We start from the raw sequence: 22,984 nt of genomic DNA, 5'->3' as shown, positions 1-22,984 counted from the left end.
CTCCCGTCTGTTCCGCCCAACCCATAACTCCGCATCTCCTGTCGTAGGTACTAAGCTTAACTGGGGAGCCTTTTTGAGCATAAATCTATCTCATCTTTCCTCTTCCCCTCATAGTCGCCGAGTTCCCTGCCGAGATTCCCTATCTGATTTCTAATTTCTTGAGCAAATCTCCAATCTTTCATTTTTCTGAATTGCGATGATTTGGAATGGATATAAATTCATTCACTGCACCATATTTGTTCCTTTATTTTAATTCTAATACGTCTCAGCTTCAGCCTATTCAGCTACAGGCGACTCTTATTTATAGAAAATTTGCTCACTGTTGTGAATGAACTAAGGGTCAAATAAAGACCATGAGCCTTGACTCTCAAGTCCTCTCATCAAAAGATAAGGCTTGACCCTCCTCAACATCAAAGATGAAATGGAATCATAGATACCCTTCTGAACTTTGTTTTTACTTCTATTATCTCTTCTCATAGTACTCAACTGATTTCAATGATCGGCCGTTGTAGCCTTAGTCTTCAGAGTATTTGTGAAAGAGTACATCTGAATTTTCTCAGAAATGATTGATTTAATATGAATTTAAATTATTGCTAGCTTTCTTCTTCTCTTCTAACTGGGCGTCTAGAACTACTAAGTTTCTTCATTCATTGGCAGATTGATCATACTTTGATTAGTTCTAGGTATAATCTATATAAGAAAAGATAAAGTCTCCTTGCAAGTGATAATATCAGCAAGTCATAGAGTTATTCTATGATGTTAGCCTTTCAAATACACTTCGTGGCTATGAATCTGCGTGGTTATGTTGATTCTCTTCAGAATCTATGCCATTTATCACTAATTGAGATGAGAGAGCAAAGCTCAAGCTCTGCATACATTAACATCTTATATTTCCCTTATTATCATTGAACTTAAGTTGATGTATCATTCTGCTCTGAAGTATCTATTGCAGTTAGATATACAACCACATCAGTTATTTGAATTCATTTTTCTCAAGGTTTATTTTTTTCTATTTTTTTTCCGACTCCTCCTTTCTTTCTCCAATTGCATACCCCTGAGGGAGGAAAATCTCGATATCTATTTAATTTTCTATTTATTATCTCGTTTCCCTTAGTCGATGATCTTTCAATACTCTTTGGGTCGGCACCATGTTTCACCATGTCGTAACTATCAATAGCGACAACAAAATGAAGATCATCATATTTATAGCTCTTAGCGTTGCTCCAACCGTTGCAGCATGAGTCTAAATCCGTCTGCGTGCTTCTTCAATTGTGTTTGCCACAATAGTCCTTTTAATAGGCTGCCAATCAGTCAAGCTCGTGGCGAGTTTCATTTCTGATGAGTGTAGACGTTCGAAGCTACGGAATTTACTAAGGATGGCAAATCGTGCGTGCTTATTTGCCTCTTGATTTTCTGACGCCGCTTGACTGGTAGACTGGGAGGCCTATCAGCTATCATCAGGATATTATTTTCACTTCCTTCTATAAAGCAATGTAGAGATAGCAGTTCTAAACAGGCTCTGACTTTGCTCTCACACTCAAATATATTAGGGATATCATTCTGTAGTGGTGTTCATTTCAAGCTCCTTTTACTTTACTATTTGTTTTTTGAACGCTTGAAAGTTTCAGAATGAGCATCCGGCCTCATTTTTCCTTCTATCTCACAATATACTTGCTTTGAATTAGAAAACAAGTATCTCTAGCAGCTTAATATATGTCCGATCTACCAGGGTCAGGCTTGTAAATAATAGATTTCTCTTTCTCTACTTCTATAGATATTTTCTTTCTTTCTTTTTTTTTTTTTTTTTCAAAAAATACTAATATATATGAGTTCAAATATTGCTGTAAAGCTCAAATATCAATAAAAATAAGTCAAAGACTAATAGTGATTAAGGTATAACCGGTTATGTTGATTATATAAAAGTTACAGAGGATATAGGAGATGCGTAGATTGCATATTTATCTACGCAATTGAAGACTTCAATCATCGTATTGTTTGATCTGCGCGCTATATATTCAAGTTTTTGATAATGATAGTAGATATTTAAAATAATTAAGCGGAAAAAAGTCATGATGATAAAAGTCAATATGAAAATCTACATACTTCTGAAAGAAATATCATATTCATAAAATTCCTTTCATCATATTAGTGGCAATATAAATAAAGATGATAAAAGTCAAAAATTACTACAGATCAAGTGCCTTGACAAGTAATATACATGTCACAGCATATCAGAACAGAGAAAATTTGTGTAGATTTGAGAATATAGATTTCTTTAGTATCTTATATCATCAATCATAAACATGATAAATCAGATGTACAGTATATATAACCAACCTAGCCGATGAGAACTACATATCTATATGCTAACTGATAATAGCTGAGCCTGTAGTGATAGAAAGCAAGTATAAATCTAATATTTTATATATGAAAGTTCTCTCACGCACGCACTTTGTATAATGAATATTGTTAAATTAGTAAAGTCAGTATTAGTATTATAGAAAAATATTATTGAAAAGAGCGTTGTAAGAGGTGGGAATAGGATGGTAAAGCATAATAGCGTTAATGATAAGAGTATAAAGGCTAAGGTAGTAATCTCTTATATTCAAGGCTAATCGCTGATCTCCTAAGACCTACGGATAATAGCGAGCATTATATAGACAATATTGCCACTATATTGCCGCTTCTAGTTACCTATTTTTATTATATTTTCAAGCATTTAAAAGCCTTGCTTCTAAATATAAATATCTCCGTAATCTCATATTACAAGCGTATAGATCCAGTAGAACAAAATATCATTGATTTCTATCTCATTTGATTTTTTTACTTACTTTTCTTCTCATTTATTTATTTATTTATTTATTTATTTATTTTTTTTTTTTTTTTGCATTATGCTAAACGAAACTTACAGAGCTATCTCAAGCAATATTCTAGTATATTATTGTTTTTATTTTAGTTTATTGAAGGCTTTACCTGTTAACTAAATGGGTTGTGCTTACTATCAGATACTAAGATTGGCGAGATAGAAAAAGCGAATATCTTACTATATCACTTTGATTTTAAGTTGTATCAGTCTTTGCACTCATTGCAGTATTTCAAGGAGTCATAATAGATGTATGACTATCATATACTTTTATATCTTTATCTTTGATAGCTATAGTCTTATAAGCTCTAGTTCTCTTTGAGATATCTAAAGCTTTTCATTATGAAAAGCTTTTATACATCTTCTCAGAATTTGATAAAATTTTCTTTACTTAGCTCTTCTGTAGCTTTATCTAGTGATAGATATAATATATAATATATTAGAACCCAGTGATATAATAGCTATCTATATAATGTTTGACTTGCGTTTAATCTCTAAAATTGATAACTTTAATCAAAACAAAATGAGAGATAAACAAATCCTGTTAATATCACAGTTCAAAGATGAGTTCTTCATCTAATCTTCTGAAAGCTGGTTAGCACTTCAAATGTCAAAGCTTCAAAAGTAGTTATCTCTAACACACGATTGAGCTTCTTTTCTTTTCAAGTTCGGGGGTTCTTGCTTTCATTCCATCATTTGATACAGTATCATCGTATGATCCTGGGATATCTGATTAGGGTTTTTCGGTGAGGCTCCAACAACGATTTAAGGTTAGAATGTATGTTAACCTTAGTTGGAGCCAGCCATCCATGTCACTTCTTACGGAGTAGTTTTATCCGAAATTTTGCAAACGCTGAATACTACACTTCTAAACCAAGTTTCATACGAGTAAATTTTTGTAGTTGAAACCAGGTCACACCTTGTCTGTGAAGATGGAAAGATGGACCGGGATTTGCATGCTACATAGTGACACGGCCAGCAACAGTCATTTGCTGATGCAAGGAGTAATTCTTAAATAATTTTTTTATGCGCCAGAATATACGCAGTGGATCTCTCCAAGATGCGTAAAACTTGGAGACACGGGTCACAGACCAGGCAATTTTAATACTAGCCGCAGATTTTGAGAAATTCAAAGCGTTGAGGTTATGGAGGTGGGGCACGCTAGAAATATATTTTGTAATTAAGAGCTCCGTGCATACCAATCAAACTTTCCACGATGAAAGCCGGAATTATTTGAGGTCCGGTAATTTGTTCCACATCTCGTAGTTTGCAGGTCATCAAACGAACAAGGTGTTGGTATCTGTTTGGGGGTTTGGATTAGTTCGTCCCCTCAACCACCAGCATTGCGCTGGTGGTGATTGAGCCCTCTTGTACCCCAGGTGGCCTAACTAACAATATCCCTATCGCTCGCTAGAATGCCACGTGACCACGCCTATTTGAGCAGTCAACCTTTCCACCTCCATCACAAGGAATATATCCAGGATTAGTGAACTTCAAGGGGGATTTTTAGTCTTAGATTGGATAGGCGGGAAAGGGAATCTCAGCGGGCCCTCTCGCATGATAGGACATCGTTAAAGTCACTCTCTGTCTCTGCACTCACAGCCAATACAAGGGTCGAGAAATTTCGTAAACCATATAGAGACACTGAGGGCTTGTTTCGGCTGGGAAATTTATCGCCCCTACCACCAAGAATAATAAATACTACTCCGTGCCAGCTAGAGAGTCACACGGAATTGCGTAGGAGCTCTGGGTTGCACAACGTTCTGTTCAAAACCTCCCACGGCTCCGGAATTTCTTACTCCACTGAATAAATATTCTTGCGACGACAACCCTCCCTGCCCTTCAACAAACGACTTTTTTCCCATCTCTTGAAAATTCTCATACACTTACTTGTAATACAATTCCTGTAGGGGTGGAGTGTGGTTATCATGTATTGTGGAATAGCTAGGTACATAGTTTTCCATTTTGCCCCTCAAGAAGCCTCGATTGAGATCTCGAATTGGAAAATTGAAACTTCGTGTGTTGCTATGGCTGTAAGGATAGTCCGCGCTATGTCAAGGGGAATGGGAGAATGTCTGTGTGTCGTCAAGGCAATCCTGCAACCTGTTTCGAAGTCATAATCTTCCTATTCAGATATAGTCAGTGGGAAAAAGGCGTTGCTAATTTATTCAATGACTTGGGCTGCCACGTGCAATGCATCCATGTCATAGGTAATTCTATAGTTACAGCGTATATCTACGGAGTACTCTGCCAAACATCAACTACTGAAATTTTGCGTCCCATCGTTCCTTGGCGTTTAAATTGAGAGAGAGTCCAGGATTGAGGTTTGTGTGCGGCCTGGCAAAATACCTCGGGTAGCAATAAAATGTAGTTCCTTTCGCATTCTGTGGGGAGGGAATGTTGTGTGAAAAGTTGTGTTCAGCCGGAAAAATGGGGCGCTTTAGCCGAATTTCCCCCGCCAAATAATTTCTGTTCAACAGCAAAACCCGTCGGGATTTGGAGCAGAAAATAGAAGTGGAATCTGCCATATCGGGCTTTAATTATTGCCCCTCGCTGGACCCTCAGAGCAGTTTAAAGTTGCCATACACGGCTCATGTCCGGGCTGAACTTTATGAGCCTTCGAAGGACCCTGAACAAAGCCAAGGCAAGCTAAGATGGGACGAACCCAATATGGTTAACCATGCTAAATGCCCATTGGGGCCGACCTTGGAAGATCTGCTAGTTGCGATTATGGAGTATCAATCAAGACTCGAGTGCTGGTGTCCAAGATGGATAGTAAGGGGAGGGCCCCAAAGAAACGCTGCCATTTAAGCCACCACGCTAACACTGAATTCCTCGCTGGCAACTTCTTTTGGCAATCTGGTTTTTGCCATTTTCCCAACTTGCCTTCTTTGGCTTGGGCGACCAAAAAAAAAAAAGGTACATCACATCGTATGGGGTTGAACCGTAAAAGGGGGTTACTTTATTTGGAATCCGCAATGAATTAACTTATATTCTCTGGACCTTTAAAAGCAAGTTTCCTCGCGTTGCCTGGCCTTCCAAATTTGGAACTTTTGAAGATTTGAAAGTCAGCACATTCCGGATCAGCAAACCCCGAAAAGGACCTCTAGAGAATCCTTTTATTTTTTTGGAATTTCACAAGCTGATAAAGAGGCACTACGATGGCGGCCAAACTTTGATATTGACACAGTAAATGTTGATAAAAGGCGGAACATCACGTCATAAATAGAAAGTCTCTTTCCTAATTGTGTAGTAGTACACCTAAGCTAAACCCATTTCATTGGATGCACGGTCAACCTACGCTGTATATTGTGGTATGCTCAGCGTCTCAAAACGGTCAAACTAAGCGAAGGGCAAGATGTACGTGCCGTTAATTAACCAAATTAGCACAGGTGGTATGAGCGCCCAAGGTTGCCGCCGTCCAGGTCAACCTTCATTGAGAAAGAGTATATACTCCGTACTGCCTCCCGAACTGCGGAATAACTGGCGCAGTATGGGTGGAATATGACCGTGCCCTGAGCTGCACGCACGGGAACTCAATTTGAGGTTTGCCGGGAAGCCAGATTTTTTCAACTCTATTGACGTTTCACACGTATCCGTTTGGTCCTCACGTCGCGGCTGATTATACATCCTTGGTTCTGATTTCTGGAACCTCCACACCGAGCTCCTTGGTGTTAACTCGGCTCCCAGAACGGACTATCCTTGCGAGCTGTCCAATTGGAAAATCTCCAGGGCTGGGACCCGGCCCGTTGGCTGCCCCTGTCTTTATCCATGTGCGACATTTCGGCGGCGTCCATGACAATTGCCGAGATCAAGTTTCCATGCCTGTTTTCTGGGGGAGATTTTATTATTATTCCAGCGAAGTACTAATCATGATGAAATAAACACACGCAGCGTAAACTCGAACATATCCCTGCGCATGCTGGAAATTTCAAGGAAATCCCAATGCTGGAGCTCAAATAAATCCGGTGCTCACAGTATAAGTGACGGGCTCTTGGTGCCTGACTTGTTAGGATTGAGGAATCAAGCCCCTGTAACGTCCTTTGCCATATGAATTTCTAGCGTGTGCGCAAGGACTATTGTCCATCCATGGGCCGTGGGGATGCGGCCGGCTAAGCACCCCGGCATTAAAATCCAGGGCCTGCGCCACACCTCTCCCTGAGGAGCAGCACCTGATGACGATTGCGGGAATGCTCTAGTTAACGTGTAAGTTACGGAGCTTGTCAATATTTACACAGTAGTTAGTTATCTTCTAACATTGCTCCGATTTTTAATTCCTTTTTCTCTTTCTCCTTTTCTTCTTCTGTCTTTTTTCTTTTTTTCCTTTTTTCTCTTCTTGTGATAAGAAATAAATGATTTGAGAAGAAAAATCAGGATGATGCTTGGGACATCGATGCTGAGCGCCCATTCTAAGTTATTATATTGCTCTTCAAACAAATTCCGGAGAGACTGTCTCGAGCGAAATAAATGAGACTGCTTATGAGAGTCTCTCTTCTTCTTCTTCTTCTTCTTCTTCTTCTTCTTCTTCTTCCTTTTGTGGTTCATCTTCGTCTGATATAACTAACGGTTTGATGATGTTGTTCTCATCATGAACCACGCTGAGCAGCTCTCACATCACCGAGATCTTTAGATATCCGCTAATATTAGATTTTCAGCAGCAAGGCTCACTCAGAAGACCGTAGGCCTATGACAACCCACGGCACTTTTTTCACTTTCACTCATTCAATGTTGTGTATTATATAAATATAATTTATTTATTATATCGTTACTATATTTTCATATCTTAAAGTTCTCCGTTACTAACCTCTTAATTCAATTATATCCCTAATAAACCACATCCGAGGATAAAATGAATCGAAGATGAGTAAGATTGAAATCGCGTTTCAACGACAATCAATCACACCAATAACTTATAGATATGGAATAGAAATTTTGGCCTATTTATTATTCTGTGAGACCTCTATAGAATCTTTACAATAATGGTCGCTACTTGGTCTCTAATGAAGAGATCTCCATCTCTCTGCTTGCTAGTAAAATTCTTCCACAATCCTGGTACGTAAAGATTTCTGCCTTCATGGCTGATCACAGACAGACCCTGCTCGCTAGTTGTATAGCGACTGTTATCTGACATTAGAACTGTGTGTGAAATAACAGATGTATTCTAAGCATGAAAATTAAAAGCGCAAGCGAGGCATTGCGGGTTACATCTTGTGGCATGAACTTAAAAAACCCAGGTCAGGCGTCTTCGAAGCCTAATTTTGTTGGTAAATTCCTGCCCTTCCTTGCGTTTGTCAATCTTCACTCGCCATCCTCGTGGCTTGACTGTTGCACAATATTGACTTTTCCCAAGTTGATTAGATGTGGGATCCCAAACCACGGTGCTGCACCGTTCATAGGGATCACTCAGCAACCCCGCCGTCTTGGGACCAACCTTTCCAAGAGACCGCCCTCCCTTGGAAACCCTAAATTGCCGGCTGGATGCGGCTTGCCATGCAGGTTTGATGCTATTGGACTCCGGGGGATTGGAAAATTATAACCTAGGCTCACCCACTGGAAAGTTGGTTCATGATATCAAGCCCCTTTGGCGTCAAGGCTAAATAGGACGATGTCCTAAGTGGGGGAATAGATGCTACTTCGCAGTTTCCGAGGCAGAATTTGATCTCTGCGTGAAGAAGAGTACCCGACAAGAACGGCAGAAGGGAAATCCTCACTCTGTAACCCGGTTGTTTTTCGAGTCCTTCGTTTATTCCGCTTTTTCACGCCCCAATCGCAACGTTACCACACCTCATTCGTGACTTGAGTTCGCCGCCGCCTGCTGCGGCTGGTGGTCGATTGACAGGATCCGCTAGTCCCGCAGCGGGACCAGACACCGAACAACCTTCCAGATCGTCCGGCTCTCCAGAAACCTAAACACGCCTGGATCGCCTGGGACCGTGGCCGACAATTTTCCATTTTTTGTTATTGGTTACTGGATGCGAGAGTGCAGGTACACCTTGATGCTACGGATGTACACATACATACATACATGTGCCTGAAACGGACATAGCGCTACGTTATGGTACAGTTCAATGTATACACATCTGCAAGTTAAGTCGGTGAAAACTCCTGAGAGGAAACCAAAAGATGTTTGTTCATAGTCGAGTCCTGCTATCTATTTCTACTGAGTATTGCGGTACAAAAGAGGACTTTATGGATCTCCTTGTGCACTTCCGTCTTGCCTTGAATCGGCAGTCTTTCAACGTTCCACCACTTGTTCAATGAAGGAACCTTGGGTTTGAAAGTTACCGTTCTTGAGTGACCAAAGCCTTGGATGATATTGGAACTTGAACTTCGATTTGTTTCTACTGGCAAGGAGTTCGATGATGCCCGCCCCAAGAACGTACTGACCATTGATTTCATGTTGGGAAGAAAATGAGGTCACCAACTACTAGTAGTCTTGGCCAAAAGGGCCTAAGGCCGACGCAGTAAGGCTGCATTGCTCTGAGGCCACCTGTGACTTGGCTCAACCATTGATCAGCTATTAATACACTGCTGCTCCACTTCAACCCACAGCCAGTCGACATCTCCTTCTGGGCCCCTCGAACCAGTCCAACCAGCGGCAACAACAATAGCGGCACAGCCGTACAGAACGCTCCCCGTGTTCCCCTTGTGGACTTCCAATCATCCTGGTCACTTCAGACTGAGCACCCTCGGGCTTACAAGGACAGTAAGCTTAACTTAGGGCCTTGGAATTCACTCCTAAACGCCAGATTATGATCATATTTCTTAACCTTTCTCTTTCATTTTTAGTCCAGACACATCTATCAGAAACCCGCCCAGCACCATAGCGCTTGGCCAGCCGTCTGTCGTTATTCCAACTCCAAGCGCTTCACAGAGTACACCACCCTCTCCTGATTCCCTGGTAGTGTATAAATTTCGGAGGTTTCCTTTAGTCGGACGAAACGGCAAGAACCTGGTGGCACTGCTCTTCGGGCCTTTGTAGCGATCGTTGCGATTAGCCCATGAACGATGTTTGGCGGTCTTTTGTTTACTGATTATTCCGTCGCACTTGGCCGCATTTGACCGCACCTACATAGTAAGCTGGCAGCAGTCTTTGCTACAGCTTGTATGATCGATCGATCCGGTCCTGCTTGTTCCATCGTTTTCCATCTTCTTATGCCGGGGTTGTGCAACCAAGACGCGCCAAAGTGTCTGTGGACTAAGATATGAGATTTTTAGAAGTCCCGGCTCCCGGGAATATCAACGGTGTTTCTAATCGGCGCCCAGACAATTGAAAATCAGAATGAGTTCATATTTTCCGCCTGGTGGCCCTGCAGAAGGCTACGATGCACCCTCAACGCATGCCGCTGCCCAGTTTGCCGCCCATCCAGATATACTAACAACCCCACAATATCCCCACACCAACTCCGTGTGGCATTATTCCCATCAACCTCATATACCTCCTCCGGAGACCCCCCAAGCTCATTTCCAAATGGCATCCGCACCAAGTGATCGAAGAAAACACAAAAGAACAAGGAGTGGATGCTTTACATGCCGTTCTCGTCGAGTGAAGGTTTGTTCTTTGCTCTTTGTTATTCTCCTGCACGCGCCTCAAGATTGGTTGCTGATCTGTCATCTACAGTGTGATGAAACTCATCCAATTTGTGACAGTACGTTCTACCCATCGAACTAAAAGCTCCAGCTACTTTTTAACTCGTTTTGCTATATTTCCAGGGTGCAGCAAGGGAAAGAGAGATTGCGTCTACCCACCACCCCAAGTAAGGCGAACAGGAAGCCGCACGAATCTAGGAGCCGCTGAAAAACCTCCAACTATACCAGAGAGTGAATCTTCGGATGAAAATAATGGCGGTACTGGAAAAAGCTGGAAAAAGGGCACCGAAAAAAAAAAAGAGGAACTTAAGGAGGAAGAACATCCCAGTAGTATATCACCACCAGTATCCCAACCAAGAGCTACTATTTCTCGGAGCCAAAGTGCCCAATCGCTAGTCCGGCGGAAAGGGCGGCCTCCGAAATCACCATCGGACGCCCATGGAAGAGATAATTTTCCCATAAGCGATATGATCTCGACAATTTCAGGATGTGGTAATGAAGCGGCAACATTCGAATGCTCTTTGAAGGAAATTTCTAACTTACCTGGGGTTTCCAAGCTGAAATACGACGTACAATTTTTTCTGGCGTATCACAGACACATTATAACATTTCGCCATTATTTTATGCGACAAGACGCACAGTCCTTTATTACTAAAGATCTCCTTATGTATGCTGTGCAATACGAGCCGTTGCTGTACGCTGTCATCGGCTTCTCAGCATATATTTGCTCCATCCGACATCCTAATGGCAAACTTTACACCTTCCTCAAATATTATAACAAATCAGTAACAGGCCTACTGAAGTCGCTCAGCACTAACAGCACGCACCATGATGCTATGTTGCTGACTATTCTTCAGTTAGCAACCTTCGAAGTATGTCACCTTTCTAGTTCAGATTTCCCCCTTTCGTTCTAACGAAGATCGCAGGAATACCTAGGTGACTGGGTGAGCGTTACAGACCATCATCAAGCCGCCCAACGTATGCTCACCGAGCTTTATACCCCAAAAAAAATTAATGAAAACGAGTTCCGCCGCTATATGTTCTTATGGTATGCCCGTTTTGATGTCGTGTCCGGTATTTTAGCCGGAAGTGAAGCCATTTTGAGTCCAGAATGGTATATCGCGTGTGAGTCGTTCGCCGTCGAAGAGGAAGCTAAGGATCCAGGAAATATCAACAAACAATTTTACACATGTGCCATCCGCACTAGGAGGGTTGGCATGGATATGGCGTCGTTGATTGCAAATGCGTCACGAATGCTTATTTCAACTGAAGAATTTGAACGCCAAAACCACGATATCACTGCTCGGCTTGACAAAATACAGGAAGCATGGAATTCCTTGGCCAGTCCAGATCACCTAGTTATGTCCTTCCCTAATAAGGTGCCTCTTGGGCCAGATGATATTGTGGATCCTTACGTGCCAGGCAGGATCTATGACGAATCATACTGGGACGTCAACTGTTGTCTGGTTGACGTTCTTGGTACCAGAATGATGCATAAATACCAAACCGGCCTGTTGTTGCAGCAGCTGGACCTTGCAGAATTGCAAAGCGACGCATTAGAGCTCTGCGGTCTTATTGAAGCTATGGAGCGATGGCCCAATAGACCGAAAGACTGGATTATACAGGTCCAATCCTCCTTAGCTCTTTCCACTCTGTTCATTCCCAGTGATGAAAAACATATCATGTGGTGTCGGAAACTCTTGGCCAAGGTTGAACAATTTGGGTAAGCTAATCAGTCGCAGCCGGATAATTTCTCTCACTCACTTTACTAAAATTCCCTTTCCATCCAGATTCATTTATCCATCGGCATTCCGCTCCAAAATGGCAGATTTATGGCAACTGCCCGAACTGAGATGGTGGTGGCTCCGAAACTATGAAGGATGTCCAAAGCTAGTTCGCGAAATCCGTGAATGGACCGGTGAGCGCGAGTTAAACCCCCGAGACACATTTCGGGAGGACGTTCGTGATTTGAAGACAATGTTCTGGAGAATGTCCATAGATGACACTAGTAGTTCAGGAAGCTGCACAAGCAACACACTCACGCCTCCTACTACGGTTGGGCTCTACTCCGAGACCTCTCCATCCGAACCGACTCCTTAACACCTTTACAAGACATATGCCAGAGTGGCTTCCGATGTATTCTTATTTGGAGGTATGCACGCGGCGAGGGAGAAGAGGTGTTCGTCCTTTTATTACTACCTTAAGCATCTTGTATCCCCAGCAGCTCTCTTCTCCTCCCCTCTTCTGAATTCTCTTTCTCGATTCTACTTCTCGGCTTTTAATGGGGGCCGGGATTTGATCGGAGGCTGACGTGGCGAAAAGAAGGTTCACCTTTGCCACTCCGCCAACACACAGGTTCATATACAATGTATGTATCGATATAGAATCGATCTACCAACCAAACACCTGGATTTGAACCCCATCCTCCCTTTGACATGAATACAAGACATGGAAATGAACCACGAGTTCCATCCATTACATGAAAATGCCCCCTCCTCGCAAATGACTCTGTTGTTTGAGAGTTACTCCTTTCTGTCGAAGCATTGTTTCCCAGCGAACACTAAATTCAACGAAATACATGAAATGCCAGCCGGAATTGTGAGGAGGGACAAGTTAAGTCGAGATCTGCAAGCCTAATGTCACGTAATCTGTACATAATTCCGCTTTTAGTTAGGAATAGAAGATCCTAGGCGAAATTAAAACTTCAATTTCCATCCCTCCTCTGGCCCGCTCTTCTTCGATCCTTAGGGTAGGTAGGTAATTCCAGTACGGAGTACATACATGGAATGTCCTTCCGTTGATGGTGAAAGCTGAATGATAGTTAGTGAAGGAACGAACGACATTAATATCCATGAGCTGATAGATTTGTAAGCTAGAAATGTACCTAGTTTCCATCTCCTATTTCGTTTTCTTGTATATTCTTGTAACTATATATTTAGTGCATATATTAAAAAAAAAAGAGAGAGAGAATCGACTCGCTGACTAGATCCAATTTTCTTCTCCAGCTGATGAAATCACAATGAATGAAAGCTGTACAGTAGTACTTCACCCCTCATCTTTTTTTAAAAAAAAAAAATAATAAAATCATTAAATCATCAAGTTTTTTTTCTCACTTCTATATAAACTTCAATCTGCAGTAACTAGTATAAAAGTTAAAACCTGCCATTAAAACTTAAAATCGATAGTATGTAAAACAACAAGACAGGGAGGGCTTCACCATTCAGTAAAAATGGTCATACTATTAATTTGAGAAAGCATACTCCGTAGTTACAACTTTAGAATTTTCTCAAATCTTCAGATAACTAGCTACGACTTCTTTATAGTTTTTACTATTTCGTGATAAAAAAAAAAAAAAAAAAAAAAAAAAAAAATTCTCAACTTTCCCATGATTAAGATTTCAAAAACTTGAACCTTAAGTGTCATGTAAAGGATACAAAAATGAAATACTATTTCACTACTTTCTCAATGACAACTGACACATAATTTAATAAGTTATGGGAAGGTAGTCAACTACATTTCTCTTAAAAGAGTCATTTCTCAAACTACTTTAGTATAATGGTTAGTACAAAGTGATCCAGAATGTAACTCGATCAAACCGGGTGCGGAATACGTTAATTTGACCGTGCTTTATAAAAATTTAAGTCATGAAGGAATTAAAATATCAAAAGAATTGAGCATTCCAATAACCTTTTTACAGTTATCACATTTCCGTTTCGAATTCTATCACTATCCTTCTCTACATCCGTCCACGTTCTACCATTTTAGACTTCTAGCTAGGAAAGGGGTAAGCAGGGAAAGAAAGGTATGGTACATACAGGACAAATAAAGTGTTCGAAGATGACGAACGGGATCGAGAGTATATTTGAGAAAACAACGCTTTATCCACATCTATGCCCAAGCCCATATATCAAAGTAATTATCTCAACTCATCCTTCAACCACCCCTTCCACCCCATAAATCCGAGCGCGAGCACCCGGCCTTGCTGAAACCTCCATAGCCTCAACAATAGTCTCCAAGCCCCCAGCCAACTCCTTCCCCTCCTGGATTGAGGCCACGTCGCTTGCAACGCCGCGATCTCCCAGCACATCTTCCCCCCATGGCAGCGCTTCCACATCAACTTCTATCCCAAGCAAACACTTCAGCACCACGCCAGCGCCGGCCTTACTCATGACAACATTCATCTCCTTGCACCGTTCATCACAAACACACTCGATGCACCCTTGCGGACTCGTGCATTGGCATGCTTCAATCCGGCCCAGTGCCCGTCGGAGCAGACTGTCGACGAATTCGAATGCCTTCGCAGCAATTCCCGAGCCCGATGACCCGCCCTTGGCGTCATAGAAAGTTAGTCGGGCGGGGCGTTGACGGGCAGGTATGGGAGGAGGCTTAACATTTTGGGATCTGGTTTGGTTCATCGCTTGTTGGTGTTTTGGGCCTAATTCTTTAACAGCAACTTTGCACTCTGTGCGGACATCGCCAGGCGACGAAATGATGTATGTTGGCATGAGAGACAGGATCGCGTGTTCCGCGGCATGGATGGCTGCGGCTGCGTTAAGGTTGCGGGCCTTCAAGATATCCAGCGCTTTTTTAGGGACGTCTAGCCACATTCCCTTGCTCAGGATTTCAATTGGCGGATTATCAAGCGCCACAGCGTCAAGAATTCGACCCTTTTTATCCAGTTTGAAGTAGCCATAGACAATCGCTCGAATTTTGATAGCGCCAAAAAAGGCTTTGGTGTTGGCCGTACTACTGATGCGTCTTATAGCTTCGGTTTCGATGGGATCGATGTCCGTGATATCGCGTTGTTGGGTCGTCCAGTCCACATGAACCCGGATGACACGGGCAAAGCGCTTGTCGGTATTGAGTTCCTTAACCATGTATGGATGTCCTTGGTGAAAGAAAATACCTCCTTCATAGATACTGAAAATTACTCTCGATTCCTCAATTTCTTCAATGACGGCATTTCTGTTGTTAGTTGTGTCGATGATTGCATAATGATTATTTTCAGTGACTCGAATAGCAACGCATTTCGAAGGGTGAGGGCGGAATCGTTCGTGACAATGGTAAAAGCCTAAGCTATCTTTGGTAAGTCGTGTACATGCAAAATCGTGGAGTTGTGGACCGAAGTATTCAGTATCTTCGTCCGGCTTGATTGGCATTTCGAAAGCAGCACACTGGACATGACCCTCAAGTACCAACTCATTCCGTAAATCCACCTGAAGTTCGCAATTGGGCTTCGTAAAGAGTTCGTCCGGGTTTCGCATGTAATATTGATCAGTTGCGTAGGAATCACCGACGAGAATAGAGACAGAGTCTTTGTTTCTACGCCCGGCACGCCCACTTTGTTGGCGTAGATTTGAGATAGAGTAAGGGAATCCATGCGTTATTACAGCATCGAGTGAGCCGATATCCACACCTAGCTCGAGTGCATTTGTGGCGACGATCCCAAGTAATTTTCCCTCAAACATATCTCGCTCTATTTTTCGCCTATCCTGCGGACTGTAGCCGCCGCGATAACCCATCACAAATCGCGAGACATTGATTCGATCTAGGCTTTTAAGCTCATCTCTAACAGCAGCTAACAACAATTCACACTGTTTCCGAATCCGACAGAAGGCAATCACGCGTACACCTCTCAGGATCAGTTGGCAGAACAAACGGGAACTCTCCTGGATACTGTTACCACGACCAGAAGACGGGTCTCCAGGATCACGAAACGGAGTGTTCCAGCATATAAATTCCTTTCTTCCGGAGGGTGACCCGTCGATATCTGTTAATCTCACATCATCAATCCCAAATATTGTTTTCATATGTTCTTCGGGATTCGCAACCGTGGCTGAACAAGATATGAACCTGATATGGCGGTTTCCAACTGCAGCGCATATTCGCCGTAGCCGTCTCATAATGAAGGCAACGTGGGAACCGAAAAGACCGTTATAAACATGAAGTTCATCCACAACTACATATTTCAAGTTCTTCAAAAAAGTCCGCCAAGAGGATTCTTGAGGCAATATTGTAATGTGTAGCATGTCCGGATTGGTGAAAATAATTCGTGCCTCTTCTCTAATCACGTTTCTATCTGCCATGGGCGTGTCACCATCAAATGTTTCCACGAGCAAATGCTCTAAGCCTTCGATATACCCCAGTAATTCCTTTAGGCTTCGGCGTTGATCCTGAGCAAGCGCCTTTGTCGGAAAGATGTACATCCCTCTGCTGCGAGGATCCTGTTCCAGCTCATGCAACATTGGAACCTGGTAAATAAGGGACTTCCCTGAGCTTGTTGAAGTAGAAACAATGACATTATGCCCGTCATGGAGATTATTGATGGCTTCCGCCTGGTGTGAATAGAACTGTGTAATGCCTCGGGTATTATATAGAGCGTTGACCAGACTCTGTGAAATAGCAAATGTCAGATCACCGTAAACGGCTGGCTGTGGGTCAAAGACCCGATGTCCATCGGGTACTATCTGATCAGTGTACCATTCCATTTCTCTGATACTAGCAATAATTTCTGCAATAGTTGCGCGTTCCTTAGGGATCTGTGCCGGCAATCTCATCGCTGCAAGATTGTTAGCACCGCTGCGATGCAACACAGGAACGTACATATCTTTATCAGCCTCCAGCTTCTCGACGGGATCGACATCCTCATCCTGACACTTAGCAAGGAAGGCATCAACAGCGTCTGAAAATTTTTTATTTCGTTTCTCAATCAGAGTCACCATGTGTTTCTGGCTGTAGACAGGAACTCTAATGTCGTCCGTTTTCGATCTCCTACGAGAAGAATTCTGCTGGGGATCCTTCTTCAAATCCCCATCCACAAATTCAAATATCAACACGTCACCACCACCATCTGGATTTAGACCTTCGCTGGCCTCGGCGTCATGACCCATCCCCTCAATCTCCAAATCCCTCCAAATCTTCCCTGTACCTTTGGCCTCATTCACCCCGACAAGATCTACAACTCCCTTATCAACACTTTCGAATCTTACTGACCGCGGAATCAACACCTTGACCCTGGCCGCATCTTCAACACTCAGTTTACGTCCGCCTGTCTGCGCTTCAGCAGCTGCTTTGATATTATCAAACGTCGTCGCAAAGTGCTTTCGCGCAGAACAGAAGGTGTAAACAAGGTTGAGGGCGCGATGCGTTTGAGCGAGGAGTTTGAAAGGTTCAGGCCAGGGAATTGACGGAGTAGAAGTAGCAGGTGGTTTTTTCGGCCGGCCTCTGGAAGAAGTGCTACTAGTCCTCGAGGATGACGATGCAGAGCGTCGTCCTCTTTTGCCTTTGGGGGGCTGCAATGGAGCGGCGCTCGTCCCATCGTGAGTCTTGGTTGGGAGAGTGGTAGTGGCTGCCACTTCCACCGGCAGCGTTGCTGAAGGGTTCATATACACTCTTCCCACATCTCCTCGTTGTCCTTCACAGGGCAATTCTGGAGAACAAGATAGATATCCAGACCCATCCTCTGTGGCACGGTGTTCCACATCATTTAAGGCATTTGCCTTCCTCTTCAATCCATTATTCATGGGTCCGGAATGTCTTGAATGCGGGGAGGTCGCATCATTCAATACACAGCATCCTTCTCAAATGTAGCCTGCTTGATGGCCTGTCACGCTCAAGATGGTCCCCGAATGCGGTCAGAAACGCGTGGTCATGTGACCGATATACTTACTAATTAAAACCCTATAACTAGTTAGTTATTCCGAGAAGACAAAAACCATAGTAGGGACGAAGAAAACAAAGACAAAAAGAAAAAAAGAACTGGACAATGTGATAATCGAAATCACGACCTTTCGCAGTCCGAGGCATGCAAAGCGAACGCTCTAACAACTGAGCTAATTGCCCAAATCGGAAGTAGCTTCGAATTGCCGCTTAACTTCATCACTCCACATGTTCGAAAATTTAATAAATAATTGCTAGAATGATGTAGAGTGTTATAATAGAACTGGATAATGTTATAAAAATAAATTTGCTGGTCGGCCGGTTGGTAAGAAACGGTTGTGTTTTTAAAGTTTCTTGGATATCAACTTTTTTATGTCCGTAGCTACGTCTCTATGCCCGCAGAAATGGAGAGGATGAAAAAGAGGCCAATCTCAGTGAAAAAAGAATCGCAAAAGCAAAAAGAGAGAAGCAGAAAATGAAGGAGGGAGAAGTATTATGGGAGAAGGAAATCGAATTGAGACTGAAAGTGTATTTATTGTTTGACAACAAAAGAGAGGGAATGAGGCACTGCTTGTTAGAGAATGGAGAATCAAGAGACGAGATAAAAAAGCAAAAGGCTAAGGCGGATATATCTTGTAGAAAAAGAGGTAAAAACCCAAAGAAAAAAAACCAGGCGACATGAAATCAATGCTATTGCAAGCCCAAAAGGTATATTTTCCACGTCTTCGATTCATCCTTGCTCCCCCACCACACAAGGCTTCGTCTGAATGAGCTATGGATCCTATTTCATGACGTGAAACGAAACGAAAAAACGATAAGGACAAATATTAGTAAAGGAAGGGCGTTCTCGAGTTGTTGTATTGTCGCAAAGAAGAAAGAAAGGGAGTCGCATAGCGAGAGCAGATAGACCTCCCGACCATAACCGGGTGAGTAAAACTTAAGAAAGAATAAGAAACAATTAAGAGCTGAACTATGATCAGAATTAAAAATAGAACCCTTTAATACACGCAAGGTCAATTTTTTTTCATAACAGAGGGGTTAATTATTCACGGCGTTCAGTTTTAGTGATCGCAAAAAAAGGAACATTAAAAGATATGAAAAGAGAACGGGAACAGTGAATGGAATGGGGGGACTTGGAAAGTGGAATGAGGGAAAGAGAAACGATGGTGTGAAAAAGCCCAATTCATAGACTCGCTTGGAGGGTATGGAGGGTAGTATAGAGTTGCTTGGCGATGTCGTCATTTCCGGTCTGAAGAGAGCACAAATAAGTTAGATACATATGCCATAAAAGAAACGAGCAAAACTAGACAGACATAGAGATTCACATACCCTAAAGAGGAAAGGGACAGATTTGCCATCCTCGAATCCCGTAAAATGCACTTGTTTCCCCTTCGGAGGGCCACCGGACGGATCGCCAGCTTTCATGCCTTTGAAAACAGGGATATTGAGGATTACCCGCCACACCCCATCGGCCCGCATGATCACCCGCGCTGTTTTTTTCTTCGGTTCTACACCCTCGCCTTCGTTGGCTTTGTGCTTCTCTTCCTTTTCATGTTCTTCATCTGTTTTGTTGTCACCGGGTTGCGGCTCTTCTTTAGATCTATCAGTATTGTTATTATCATTAACAGGTTCCCTGATGTTGACTTTGAAAACACCAACGCCGCGCTCCTTCCATTCTTTCCCGTCGAAATGGTATAGCTTGCCGCGGCATGAAAAAATTGTATTTTCGCCCTCTTCACCCGTTTCAGCTAGAATGGAGCAGTTAGTAAAGTACACGGGGTGATCAATTTTTAGGTTGTAAAGGGTGAACTGTCAGCGGGAAAACAACGGGGCCGGAATGAATCCAACATACTCTGCTGTTCATGGAATCTCTCATCCCCCCTCTCCTCCTCCAAACCTTCAAAGGTAGATTTATCGTCGTCCTCACCTTTCCCTTTTTCTACTTTATTACCATCCTCATGCGCAGAGCCAGCAGCCCCCAGAGTTTTCGACTTTGAAGAATTTCCCAAAACCAAAGAGCTACCTGTAGGAGTTGAAAAAGAGGCTAATCCCCCACCCAGCTTTGGTGCAGCGGCAGCAAAGCCAGTGGCAAACCCACTCCGACCAAACCCGGATTTACCACTGCTCAGAGCACCGAACGGGGATGACGCAGCGGCAGCCGCAAAGGGCGACGCTGCAAAAGCCGAAGAGGAGGTTGATGGATGTTCCTTGCCTCGCGTGGTTTCAGCGGGAGGTGCAGATTTCAGTGCTGAGGAATTTGCAGACCCAAGGCTGCTAAACGGTGACTTCTCTGAACTGGCAAAAGATGCTAATTTTGATGAGGCGAAAGTAGATGCGGAGGTCATGGGTTGTTCCTTCTTTTCCATTTTGTCCTTTGATGTTAGTTGGGGGGGTTTCGATGCCATAGAAGCGAAAGCGGATACGCTCAAAGTGTTGGAAAACGGATTCAGCGAGGAGGCCTACATGCGGAGATGTGCTTTGTAAATATACAACAACCAAATATTCAAAAGGGGCTGGAGTTAAAAATCAATACCAGAGTTGAAGTGATATTTACAAACCTTTTTAGAAACTAGATCGGAGTCTACCTGAGAGCTCCTATCCTGGGAATCGTCACGGTGTCGCTTCTTCTCCGGCTCGCCTTCTACTGTACGATTGGCTGACATGGCCTTGGATTTCTCAAAGGGCTCTCTAAATTTGGCATTTGCTGTCCCTTCCTCAGCCTTTTCGTCCATACTATCTGGCTTCAGATGGTCCTTGTCGAATTGGTCTCTGCTACGCTTCTTCTTGGGGCTGAGAATGCGATTGGCAGTATCACTCTCCGTGCTCTTGAGCTCTTCCGTTGGGGTCCGTATTCCACCTTTATTAGTGGCATCCTTAGCATCCATATTATCTGTCATGCCATGGCTATCCTCTGTCGTCGACTTACTCTTAGAGCGCTCTTGCTTGTCGCTGCTCTCATCGTCCGTTTTAGAATCCCTTGACCGCTTCCGTCGATGGCCAGTCTCGTCTGTGTTTTTTCCGCCCGCCACCTCGTCATGCTCTTCATGCTCATTCATATCTCCCAATGACCGTTTCCTCCGTAGTCTCCCTCGCCCTTCCACGCTACTTGTATCACTCACACTCTCTGCTCCGGCCACAGGGGTTCCCTGTGACGCCATAGCGTGGTCCTCTGGGGAATTCGGGCGAGGCACACCGGCAATCGAGGTTTCCTTGAGTTTCTGACGAACAGGTCGTTCATCGGCACCATCTTTTTGTTCGTCAGAGGCTGGATAATTTATCTTGACTTCCTCTGGCTCCTGGGTTTTCGTACCTTCTGAGACCTCAGCCGCATCATTTTCCGTGTGAGCTCCGTTGTCTTTCTTCAGGTGAGTGGGGCCTTCATCTGTGTCAGAAAATGACTTTTCAACGTGATTTTTGTCTGTAGCTTTTTCCTCCGCCTGTTGATGCGGCATCTCTTGGGGCCGGGCCTTTGGTCCATCTCCCCCGTTTCGTTCCCGTGCAATATTTGGAGAAGACGTATTGTCTCGCGTACCTTGTTGAGGGGTAAGTCGTGTGCCAGGCAGGGCGCCGACGTCAACCGTATTGGAGGCTTCAGAATTTTTAGAGTCAGATAGGGAGACAAGATCTCTTTTGTCCCGAGTTTCTAGCAGAGATATGGGTCCCCGCTCCTGCGTACCTTGCGTGCCTGGGAGTAATGGGCTATGAGAATCCTTGTCCGTCGGCTCTACGATGTCCAAAGCGGGTGAGCGAGGCTCCAGATCGGTGGTTGCAGGTGGAGTACTACTGGTGTCCTCACCGATTAGAACACCATTCTGCTGGTGTTTCTCAGAAGCCATATCGGAGCTGTGTCTTTCTCCTTCGTCGACCCAGCGAGTTCGGGTAGGTAGGTTGTATCGATACGGGTAGTTATCCTTTGCGTGCTCACGACGGTGGGTTGGTCGTTGTTGATCAGAGTCGGGGAAGTTTGGGGATGTGGCACAGTTTTGGTGGTGTTGAGTCGGTACGTGGGGCCCAGCAGATTAGTGCGGACGGTGATCGGCTGCCCAACGAGGTCACACTGGATGTTGCTCAGACGGAGCTCCGCACAAGTACTCCGTATAGCTGATGGGGTGTTAGAAGCAGATTATGATTCCGAGGTCGTGCTGCTTGTCCCCAAACTGTAGGAGCGGCGTAGTGGTTGTCGTTGTTGTAGTCGTAGTGGTTGTTTGTCTGGCCGCGAGAATTTAAGGTTCGCAGATTGAAATTTTGGCCAGAGCTCAGCGCAAGGATAGCGCCATCAACAACAACATCAAGCAGCAAGGGGAGATCCGGCAAATGCTACGGAGTACAAATGAGCCGATTTTTGCAGGAGGTCAGGAGGATGCCTCAGTAAAAACAAAACAAATAGAAATCCAGACCGCCACCACTTTCTTCTGTCAAGAGAAAGAACTGAACTATTCTGTTATCAGTCAGAGGGTCTGACAAGGTCATTGTACGCAGTATGTTTGTTCAAATGGTTCCTTGGGACTTTCGTTTGGAAGCTGTATTGCAATTTTGCTGGCTTTAATAGATGTTGTTTCGGCGATTGCTCTGCGACAGGATCCTTTATGCTCATTGATTTGTTTTATATACATCAATAAAAATATAGAATGTCAGAGAAGAGGACGCATTCCAACAATGAAACCGAGGTTCCCAACAAATATCACTTCAAATGACAGGATCTCAGAGCATCTAAGTATATAATACAGCCTCCTAGCGATCTCATAGAAAATATCAGAAGAGACATTGGTGGATAAACAGGCTCACATTCAAAAAGAAGAAAAAAAGGTTGGCCAGAAGCAACGGAATTGAAAAGCACTCCCCACAACTGGGAAAACAGCATAATGATCCAGT

The 22,984-nt window shown here is 43.6% G+C and overlaps 3 protein-coding genes and 1 non-coding gene across 4 annotated transcripts; 1 reads left to right on the top strand and 3 right to left on the bottom strand.

Annotated features, from left to right (window-relative positions):
- Nucleotides 1–9,274: 9,274 nt before the first annotated feature.
- HCAG_08044 (predicted protein) lies at nucleotides 9,275–12,553 on the top strand (the record flags this gene model as incomplete). Its single annotated transcript, XM_001536885.1, has 9 exons — nucleotides 9,275–9,327; nucleotides 9,416–9,569; nucleotides 9,653–9,738; nucleotides 10,145–10,216; nucleotides 10,485–10,512; nucleotides 10,577–10,620; nucleotides 11,049–11,325; nucleotides 11,380–12,176; nucleotides 12,244–12,553. The coding sequence occupies 9 exons, from the start codon at nucleotides 9,275–9,277 to the stop codon at nucleotides 12,551–12,553; spliced, it is 1,821 nt and encodes a 606-aa protein (XP_001536935.1).
- Nucleotides 12,554–14,379: 1,826 nt separating this feature from the next.
- Nucleotides 14,380–19,032, bottom strand: HCAG_08043 (conserved hypothetical protein; the record flags this gene model as incomplete). The annotated part of the gene is made up of 3 exons (XM_001536884.1): nucleotides 14,380–17,825; nucleotides 18,096–18,121; nucleotides 19,022–19,032. 3 exons carry the CDS (start codon nucleotides 19,030–19,032, stop codon nucleotides 14,380–14,382), a joined length of 3,483 nt encoding a protein of 1,160 aa, XP_001536934.1.
- Nucleotides 18,213–18,295, bottom strand: HCAG_09372. The gene has a single exon. It is a non-coding gene; the product is annotated as a tRNA-Ala (tRNA).
- A 263-nt stretch (nucleotides 19,033–19,295) lies between the features above and the next one.
- Nucleotides 19,296–22,706, bottom strand: HCAG_08042 (predicted protein; the record flags this gene model as incomplete). Its single annotated transcript, XM_001536883.1, has 7 exons — nucleotides 19,296–19,361; nucleotides 19,442–19,860; nucleotides 19,965–20,571; nucleotides 20,671–21,701; nucleotides 21,789–22,023; nucleotides 22,205–22,429; nucleotides 22,575–22,706. 7 exons carry the CDS (start codon nucleotides 22,704–22,706, stop codon nucleotides 19,296–19,298), a joined length of 2,715 nt encoding a protein of 904 aa, XP_001536933.1.
- Nucleotides 22,707–22,984: the final 278 nt, after the last annotated feature.

Source organism: Histoplasma capsulatum, genomic scaffold, assembly GCF_000149585.1.
Source record: "Histoplasma capsulatum NAm1 scaffold_10 genomic scaffold, whole genome shotgun sequence".
Classification (NCBI taxonomy): domain Eukaryota; kingdom Fungi; phylum Ascomycota; class Eurotiomycetes; order Onygenales; family Ajellomycetaceae; genus Histoplasma; species Histoplasma mississippiense.
Note: the sequence above shows the minus strand (reverse complement) of the source record. Positions and strands in the feature narration are given on the sequence as shown.